Source organism: Falco peregrinus, chromosome 7 (genome assembly GCF_023634155.1).
Source record: "Falco peregrinus isolate bFalPer1 chromosome 7, bFalPer1.pri, whole genome shotgun sequence".
Lineage (NCBI taxonomy): Eukaryota > Metazoa > Chordata > Aves > Falconiformes > Falconidae > Falco > Falco peregrinus.
This window is the reverse complement of record NC_073727.1, coordinates 26,799,189-26,809,163: the sequence shown is the minus strand read 5'-3', so window position 1 is coordinate 26,809,163 and position 9,975 is coordinate 26,799,189. Positions and strand designations below refer to the sequence as shown.

At 43.6% G+C, this 9,975-nt stretch overlaps 1 protein-coding gene across 4 annotated transcripts; it reads right to left on the bottom strand.

The window, feature by feature from the left end:
- Positions 1–2,481: 2,481 nt before the first annotated feature.
- GTF3C6 (general transcription factor IIIC subunit 6) lies at positions 2,482–7,271 on the bottom strand. 4 transcript variants are annotated; one of them, XM_055810259.1, is made up of 6 exons: positions 7,126–7,271; positions 5,970–6,047; positions 4,271–4,334; positions 3,652–3,696; positions 3,407–3,520; positions 2,482–3,097 (listed from the first exon to the last, which is right to left on the bottom strand). In XM_055810259.1, the coding sequence occupies exons 1-6, from the start codon at positions 7,198–7,200 to the stop codon at positions 2,802–2,804; spliced, it is 672 nt and encodes a 223-aa protein (XP_055666234.1). In that variant the 5' UTR covers positions 7,201–7,271; the 3' UTR covers positions 2,482–2,801. The 4 variants fall into 4 exon arrangements, with proteins under 4 accessions (XP_055666234.1, XP_055666231.1, XP_055666232.1 ...); XM_055810256.1 differs by having other exon boundaries at positions 5,970–6,050; positions 7,126–7,265; XM_055810257.1 differs by having other exon boundaries at positions 2,483–3,097; positions 3,407–3,517; positions 5,970–6,050; positions 7,126–7,265.
- Between the last annotated feature and the right edge of the window lie 2,704 nt (positions 7,272–9,975).

Here is a 9,975-nt window from a genome sequence, read left to right as displayed (position 1 = left end):
TACACAGAAAAAGGGAACAGTGGGATCGATGGTTTGAAACGGTTGCACTGTTCTGATGACTTACCTTTCCTGATTCTGTGCTGTGAACAATGCTGGGGGTGAACTTCTCTGATCATTGCTAATTAAAGTATTACATAATTATGTAATTATGCTGGAATTAATTAGGCATTCCCACCCTCACAGTTTAACTATTCTGAGGGAGGCAGAGAAAAGTAGGAAGGAAGAAAGGTCATGAGGAAAATGTTTTATGTTTAAAATATGCTGTGCTTATTATCATGAATGCACCACATACTCAACTTCTCTATGAAACGCTATGTGACAATATAAATGATGTAGCAGCATGTAGCATCAACCTACAGACTAGCTAAGGGCCACAATCCAGTCACATGGATCAGTTTGGGAATGACTAATGCATGGGTACAGGATCTTAGGTATAAAAACCTCCAGAAAATGCCAGAGGAAAAAATCAGAGCCAAGAAGGGGAAAATAAAAAAATCCCAGCTGTTGAAGAATTACTTTGGGGGTAAAATTAGAGAAAACTGGGACCTAATAGAAGTGTAGTATTACAGAAAGCTTTTTAGGGTAAAATACAGCTATCGCTTTCAGGATGGTTGGCGTGCACGGAATCCACTTTACCACGGGGCTCCTAAGCAACACACCCTGCCAGCTCAGCACACACCAATAGGAGTAACAGAGCAGAGAGCCCACGGCCAGGCTCTGTTGTACTCCCTGCAGGAACGGGAACTTGATGGTACCACACAGCTGATAAGCTGCACAGCAGTTTTCAAATGAAGAATGTATGAGAAGATGTCTGCTGCTGAGCCAACCATTGTGGAAAAATTTTCCTCAGGTGAAATAATGTCATTGCAATACCAATGCACACCTCCACCCCAAAGTTGCCTACCTTCAAGGTACTACCACACCTCACCAGGCACGTGACACCAATCAGTAACAACATGTATAACTAGAGTCACTCAAGCTCCGCTGAAATGTAAAGAAAATGAACAGGTATTGAACTGAAAGAAGTCCAAAGTGGGGAAATTGTTGTCTAAACGCCTAAATTACCAAACTCTGATTTAACAATATGTTAAACAAATCTGTGCACAAAGTTTAGGTCAAGCTGACCCACTCTTTACAGGTGAAGGGGCTTCAATCAAGGGAGCCAGCCTTGGGAAGGATGAGAAACAAAGAACAGATAGTGAAAAGAACACTATTATCTAAGCTGTTCAGAAAGAAGCCTTCAAGTAAGGAAAGTTCTGGCCACAAGAGAAGACAAGTTGATAAAGTGTTGCAATCCACTGACATCAACAGAAAAGTAGTTGAAAATAAGACAAAGGTAATTGTGGCAGTGGGAGATCACAACCTCCAACTCAAATAGCGCCCCCACCCAAAAGAGGGCAAAACTTCACTTGAGGAGCATGCATAGTTAGTAAAGAGCTTCAGTAGTGCTACCTGAGGATATGTACTAATTTGCATTAGAAGTGAGAAACTTGTAGCCAGTCCTGTGTATGATAACGAACATACAATGTACTACGAAGTGTAAAAAGTAAGCAAAGGAGGGGAGAAGTTGGGGAAGACTCCATTGCAACTTCTGGGATCAGTTGACAGGCTGAACCTGTCTTCTCCCCCATAGGGAGATCTACTGGGTAAGAACTTTATTCCATGACTAACTCATGCTAGCTGTTACAGGGTGTATTGTTTTAAGCTTGTTTTGCAGTGTATTTTCACCTGCAATCTTCAACCCTTATTCTGTCACAAGCTTGCATTTTTTTATAATAAAAATCTTCAGCTGAAGTTCATTTTGTTTAAGTCTCCGGAGATTTGAGTAGTTGTCATAAGGCATTTGACTCAGTGACGCTGTCAGCAGAAGTCCCCATATAGGTTAGTAAAATCACCCTCCAATACAGTGGACTGCCAAAAGGCCAGTAGCAGACAGATCCTTCTTTGGAAGCTGACAGGCTGATCAAATATAAAGGGTTCAAGGAAACCCCCCTTCCTAACATGACACCAAAAAAAGCCCCAAAATACACACACACACACACACACACAAAAAAAAAGAGAGATATTTCCTTTTGTACAACACACATTACCTTATATAGAAAGTGGGGGAAGGAAGAGTGACCAGTGCCTCATTATGACCCAGATTTCAGCTGCTGACTGAAATCACAGGGGTTTTCAAGACTTGACTGGACAAAGCCCTTAGCAACTTGGCCTAAATTCAGTGTTGACCTTATTTCAAGCAGGAAGCTGGACAAGAGACTTCCTGAAATCCCCTCCCACATGAAGGATTTCTAAGACCATCAAAGGGACAAAGGATGCTAGAGAAAATCCAAACTAAGCAATCTGGTGAGTATTCAAACAGGTAACAAAAGCCACACATTTTCCTTTCAATAGCTGCAGAACAAGCACAGACATAGTATGCAGCTGAATATGACACACAAGATAAAGTCCTGAATTTTTCTAGTATAGCTTTAAACAATGATATTATTTTATTATTTATTTTTTTTTACAAAATGTTCCAGACTATACAATACATCAACATTTTTCTAAGGTTGGGGTTTTTTTTAGTTCTGTAACCACTTCCTCTTCTTCAGTTTTGAGGTAGAGATACACACATTTCCAATCCATTTAAAAGACACTTAAGCCCTCCCCACTATAATCCAAACACAAAAGCAATGCACAAGAATACAATGTCCATTTTCCCACTATTAATTGCTCAGATAAATTGGAAATCATGTCATGACCTATAAAAGCTGGCCCACTAACTCCATGAAGAACTCCTGAAAAGATCAGAGCTGATATCATGGAGGGGTATCGTCTAAGGCAACACCTCCAGAAGGAGAATCCTCTGCCCCAGAAGCAGGGCTGTCAGGCAGGGGAAGAGAGGCATCTATTTCCAAGCTGTGCTGCTTCTCCAGATCACAATTCACATCAGAATTTCCTCCACCACTCACCTCTCCCTCTGACTCTTCAGTTAATTTGTCTTGGGCCTGAACTGACTCCTCAGAATCTTCTTTTTCACGCAGAAAGCTGCAAATTGTATTAGGCCTGCTGTAGGAAAAATCTCTGTCCTTGATCTGTAACCACTCCACTCCACCTGATGCAAAGAAGGAAAACTGATATTAGTGACAGAAGGAGTTAAGAGTTAACAGCAGGTTTTTTTAGGTTCACTGTTATTAAGGCTGAGACTGACCAACATTTAAGTAAAGAATTACTTGGAACAGAAAGATGTCTTTCATTAATTTGGACCAACACTATTTTTTGTTTTGTATTTAAATACACACATTTGATACCTAAAGAAGAAAGTTCCCCTAATTTCCTGCATGCTCTTGAACCAAACACACAAGGCTGACACTCCTAAGCATAATCCGTCCATGGCCCTATGCATAACAGCAGAGGCACTAACCAACATTCTCTTCTCCTTCTTTCTTTTCTGTCAAAAGTGTCCGTGTCATGTTCAACTTCTTCACTGTGTGGCACTTGTATTTCAGCTGTACTTTTTGGTTGCCTTCTGCATCTACTATGAAGACAGGAGAAAAAACAATACCCAAAACCCAACCATTATAGTGAATTCCACTATCAAGTGAAGCATGACAAACATTTTTAACCTCCCATGCTACCACAATGAACTGGTCATCAAATCACAATTACCATGCTCAGTGTTTTCTTCAAAAACCACACAGGTTCCCAAGGCATCTGTGGAAAACATAGAAAGAAAGTCTTAGAGACTAATTTATATCAGCTGTAGACACTATACCCACTGGCACAGCTCTGGGAATGTTCTGACTTCCAGCCCCTCACAAAGGCCCAGCATTGGTAACCACACTGCCAACTCCAGAACGGGCAGGAGAACCATGGTCATTTGAAAGTTACTACAAGGGAGGATTCCAGATCATTTTCTTCCAGACCAGTGTTGTCACCAAAAAGCAAATGGGAGAACTACAGATTGCATAACGTGCCAGTCCTGCTCATACAGGAGACAAGAAGCATTCACTTCAAGGCATTTTGTGCCCCATGTTTTGCCTTGCAGAAACACCAGCTGGTGGATGCTGGAGTCCACTTCCAGGCATACCTTCTAGTAAGTAACACAGATGCATGGCTAATCTAGCAGCAAACTCAGACTGGTGCTGCTCTATATGGTGTTATACAACTCACAACTTCAGCACCTCACAGGACCATGTTCTCTATCTGCAGTGCAATTAACTGACATTAAGAAAGTGCTGTGGGTCACATGAAAAAGGAGACATTGTATCCACATCATTTTTCCTACCTTCATACTCTCCTGCAAATACATATCTGTCCACTTGTAAAATGGGCCTGTCTGTCTCTATTCCCTATAAGAAGAAAGACAAAATCGAGCAGATGTCAGGTCTATTAGCCCAGGCAAATTTCTTGCTGTAAGATTAGAGAAAACAGATATAGCAGAATCCAGATTACATCAATTCCTTGAAAAGTTAACTAATTTTTTGCTAAAAGTTTTGAAGGTGAGGCACTATGTAGTAAATTGTGAAAAATGCAGAATATCACACAGGTTAATAGGAATTTGTGCAATTTTCCTCTTGTACCTTTAAAAAACCGAAGTATGGAAGATAAGCAAGGTATAAGCTCTGGGATTCTCTTTCTGCTGCCTAAGTTGAGAACATCAATAGCATTAAGCTAACATGCAGAACATATTTTCGGTTGGTTGATTTTTTTTACTACAGGAAATTAAGAAAAATAACACATCTGTACCAAGCAACAGTATTAAGTTTTTTTGTATTAAATTTGGCTGTATTGCATTCTTTTTTGGACTATGCAGAAATGGAGACTGCCTTCCCCTTATGTGACCAGCATCACAGAAAACTTGCTAAACAGAATAACGCAAAGCAGAATCTTTTATTGGAGTTCTAACAACAGTTGTCCATTATCAAAAATCTCAAGGAATGCTTACTCTGTGGAATGAGCACAGGTAGATTTGGATATGAATAGGATACAGTACAGATACTTAAAATTTTTCTAGTAACATTACAAGAGAATCTTAAAGCCCAAAATTTAAAAGAATCCCATTAACACTACTGAAGAACATGTAGCCATTCAGATACCGGTAATGAATCACCTGTGTAATACATTTCAAGCAACTTAGGTCAGATCCAGGAAGCAAATCTGCTTATAAAAGCACACCCTTCCAGTGATGGATAACCTATGAATTTTGACTGTGCTTCTACATTTGAGATTTTCAGAACTGACTTTACCACCTCACACATATTCTGATCAGTTGCATACCCTGAGATGCTCTCTTCCATCTTTTCAGTTTCTAATAAAGGTCTGGTTTCAGAAAGCATTTGCAAACCAATAGTACTTGTACTATCTGTATGGCTCTCATAGTCCATGTCGGTTTTGAAGGGCAAATAAGATTTGTCCCATATGAAGAAAGTGATTAAAGAACTCAAAAGGAAAAGGACAGGTAAGCCAGATTCTTACAATAACCTCACAGTGAAGCAAACAACATCCAAAACTATTTATCAAATGCTTAATACCCAGTTACCCTTTAGAACATTTGAACTTGCCAGGCAGTATCTGCAAAGAAATCCATTGTAAATACAGTGTAATTCAGAAAGACTTTGGCTTTACCTGTCATCTGTACTCAAGTTGTTTGAAGAACCGTGCTTAAGAATATTTTTTAATGTGTAAAATACACAATTAAAAATACAAACAACTGAGTTTGAAATCAGAGAAGATAATGGTCCTAGCTTATAAATACTTCTGAAAAGATTTCCTTACATTTACATAATACTATATTCAAAGGCAATATGCCATTTCTGAAATAGAGCCCACAATGTGCAGCCAAATACTACCAAGACAGGGCGCATAATTCCCTGTCAAAGATTTGATCTAAATGTTATTGACTTTAAGGAATGTAGAAACAGCCTCAGTCCCCTGTTTACATGCATACTGACTTACCCCTTTCCTATTGTGCTGTAATCACTCACCAAAATCTTGCATTTGTTTTCACATTTTTCTAAGAAGTCTGAATCAATAATTCCTGATAGTTCCACCATGACCAGCTGCTCCTACAAGGTAAGTTCATAACGTAATTGATATATCCGAACTCAGGGAAAAAAAGAAAAAAGATCTCCCCAAACCAAGAAAAACAACATACAAAGACCTAGACCTCCAGAATAAACAGACCCCTAACCTAACTTATTCTGCATTGTCTAGAGAAATGGCAGCCAGATATTGCAGTCCCCAAGGAAATGCAACGACCCCCCTACTCCAGCAGGCTCCTGTTTCACACCAGAATTTCCTGGCCTTTTCTTCCCAACTAGGAAGGGAGCAATTTTTTCACCCTTGAAAAATGAGGATTGATACAGATAAACGATTTATTAATTATAATATGACCAGTTACATATTCCAAAACATATTTTTCCAAAGCTTTAGAACCTGCCTATATAAGACACCATAACCAGAGGTTAAGCAAGGTGTTGCTTGAAATGGTTACTTGTAACTCTTTATAACATCTTGCTTTGAAATCAATTCCTGCTTGCAATTCCTTACAATTTTGGGCAAGGGAAATGCAGAGACAAAGCAAAAAAATAACCCCCTTGAAAAAAAATCTTACATTCAAGGAAGGGTTTGCATGAATCACCATCTACTAAGCGTCCACGAACATCGTGACAGAAGAGTAGTAGTTTGTATCTTCGGATGTTACAGGGATAGGAAGCAACTAAAACTGGAAGACCACTTTTGACAACGCCGTTTTACGGAAAACCCGAAGGGGAACAGCCCGAAGAATACAGCCTTCGGGACACCAGGGCTGCGGGGCAAGGAAACCCGCCGGGCCCAGGGAAGCTCCCGGGGGAGGCCGTGCAGGGGGCCGGAGAGGGAAGAAGGGGCTCCCCCTCCTCCAGCGGGGCCCTGAAGCAGGTGCTTGGCCCCCCCGGCCCACAGGAGGGCGGGCGCTGGGCCTGGCCCCGCCACCCGGCCCGGAGGCCGGCGGGGGAAGAGGGGGCCGGGCCGGGCCGGGCCCACAGGCGGGACACGCCCCGAGGGGGGCGGGGCCGGGCCGGGCGGCGCCCCTTCCCCTAACGCTGGTCTAAAGGAAGGGGAACGCGGTGGGAGCGCGTCCCGGTGTCGGCATCCACCAACCTCCACCTCGTCGTCGTCCTCCTCCGCTTCGTCCTTCCTCTCGCCCTCCCCCATGCCCTCTGCCGCTGCCGCCATGTCGCTCGCGGAGGCCCCGCGCCCCGCCTCGCCTCAGCACGCACCACGTGAGCGCGGCGCCGCCATCTTAGAGGGCGACCGGTCCCGCCTCCCTGACGCTCGCGCGGCTTCTGGCCCTCCCTGAGGTGGGCGGAGGCTGGAAACGGCGCCAACGGCAACGGCGGCCCCGCCCCCGCCCGCCGCCGGCCGCCCCCAGCAGGAGGCGGGAGCGAGGCGCGCGCCCCGGCGGCCGTTAGGCGGCGGGAGCGAGGCGCGGTCACCGAGCGGCGGCGGCGGCGCGCAGGGCCTGGGGGGAAGGTGGCGCCCTGCGCGAGGCCGGGGGCGCGTCGGGAGCAGGGTGCGGGGCTGCGGCGGGGGGGAGCGGGGAGGTGGCGGCCTGTGGGGCAGGAGGGCCCCCGGAGGCAGGCTGCGGCGTGGAGCGGCTCCCGGGGCCCGAGCGCTGCCGTGTCCGACGGGCTCCGTGTCGCTGGCGCTGCCCGCCCGCCGCGAGCCGTGCCGTGCCCCGCAGCCCTGCCGGCGCCCCGCCTGTACGCCGCCTCCGGAGCTCCCGGCAGGCCCGGCGCTCAGCGGAGCGGGGCCACCCCCCGTGCGCAGGCCTCGCTCGCCGGGCTGAACGCGGCGCACCATCCCTGCTAGGCCGGGTCCTGGTTTCCCTCTCCAGCCCAGCACCCAGTTCCCCGCACCCGTGCCGCTCGCCTGCCTGGTGTGCCAGCCCTGCGTGCACCAGTGCAGATTAATTCTCGCCAGACCCTTCTTCGGTGGAAGAAAGGGACGTGGTTTGCTTTGTACACGGTTAAACTGTATTTGCTGTTTTCACGTCCTTTGCCTGATGCTTCCTGGTTATCTTGTCAGGTCTGAACACCCTCCTGTCTGATTTCCATCTAACAAGGATTTCTGAGATAATGTGTTATCTCTTTATAAGTGCAGGACATCATGCTCCATAATCCTCAGCCTCACACTGTTTTTTGTAATGTTCTCCCTTGTTTTCCTTCTGTATGCCTTTTGTACCAAAAGTGTCTTCCTACTCATTGTCAGTCATTAACTGAATAACAATTCAGTTAAAATAAAAACTCATCCCAAAGGCGTTCACTGATTATTTTTTTTTCCCCAGCCTCTGCTTAGCTCCATAAGGTAAACATAAATGTCAGCACAGCAGTATGTCAAGTGTTTAACAATGTGCAGATATGTGTGATACAATGTGTTTCTCCTTTTCCTATAAAAATCCCTGACCTTAAATATATCAAGTAAGTTTAGCAGGATTCTTCTTTGGGAAACCAGCATTAAGTTTCATCTCATTTTCTGTTAAGGTTCAAGTTTTTGATTATTATTCTCTAAAAGCTTGTTTTAGAATGTTGCATACTGCTGTGGTAAGAACAGCCCGTACACTTGGATTAGTTCTAAATACAGACAGAGATGCTGGAGCATGTTACCTTCTTGTCAGGCAAATCACAAAGGCTTGAATTTTGGCTGCAGGGGATATAATACCTGTGGAACAAATGTTTGGTATATTACAAAAGTGTTAATTATCAGGTATTTTAAAATGATAGTTTGATCATCTGCTTAGTGTTGGCTGCTGTATTTAAGGGGTTTAGGAGATGACAAATAAGGCTTTGAGTATCTGATTTCACGTTCTGCCACTAGTAGGAGATAGATAAACAAAATCATGCCTAGAGAGCTTGTTCAACATTTCTGATGGAGGTTTTTAATAAGCTTCTAAACTTTTAAAGCTGTGTGTAAATGTGGGTAACTTTTTAGCTAGTTGATATTACTCTCTATACATGAGTGCCTGTGAATAAACGCAGTCTTTTAATAGTTCTTAACTACTGATTTCTATTAATTAAATTGTTATATTTGGCGATTACGTTTTTGCACTATGTCTTCCTGCCTTTAGCTGAAGTTTTTGTTGTTTTAAAAAGGTTCTAGCTGAATAAAGCAGAATAAATTCTCTGTTCTGAATATGTATTTCAAAATCAGTTGTCATAACTGCCAGTGCTTCTGCAACGTTACGTTAATACCATCATTCGCTTTTTTATAGGTGGGAGGAAGTTAAGTGACTTAGCTAAAACTACCAAAAGCCTTTACAAGAAGATAAATGTGTGCCAGATCAGCCTGTGTAAATCATAGACTGGCATGAAATGCTGATGAAGGAGCCGGTACATTTGTTTGCTTGAACACCAGCCTAAGTCTTATATAGTACCTGGGTCACCTTAATCACCTACATTTTTGGTGCCTTAGTGCCAAATGTATTTTAAAAGAGAGTACCCCATTGTCAGGCTAAACTTGCCATAGGCATTAGTGGTTTGCCTTGGTCTTTAATGTCCTGGCAAGAGTATTTCAACAACTTATCTCTTAAAAGAGACTGTCCTCAGAGTCTGCCAGGGAGATTGAACTGCTTGATGAGATAAATATGGAAATAGGTGTTTTGAGAATCCAGGGTTTGTGTTTCTGAGGCCTCAGCTAACAATCCTGTCGGTGCTTGAACAGACTTAGGTGTGTGTGCTGCCAGAGGCAAGCACCTAGGTGTGAGTTAAGCCAGTTTGAGTCAGTGATGACCAAATGGTAAATTTAAAGTAAATGACCGTGATTGAGATCTATGTATGTAATAATACGTATGCACTAGTTTCAGTGGGTTCATTTGCAATTTAAGCATGTTAATACTTATTTTATTGTGGGCCCTGTAGTTTGCAGATTTTAGTTGTGGAAGTTCATAGACATTATTGCCATTAAGGTACATTACAGGAAATCAGAGAAAGTTCATGAAACACATAATGAATA

Bases quoted from the DNA above. Each gene is read 5' to 3' on its own strand.
- GTF3C6 (XM_055810256.1), bottom strand. From the start codon at position 7,200: ATGGCGGCAGCGGCAGAGGGCATGGGGGAGGGCGAGAGGAAGGACGAA. The intron at 6,051-7,125 runs GTTGGTGGATGC...CTTACCTTGTAG, and splicing joins AGGACGACGACGAGGTGGAG to GAGCAGCTGGTCATGGTGGA. The intron at 3,521-3,651 runs GTAATTGTGATT...CTGTCTTCATAG, and splicing joins TGAAGAAAACACTGAGCATG to TAGATGCAGAAGGCAACCAA.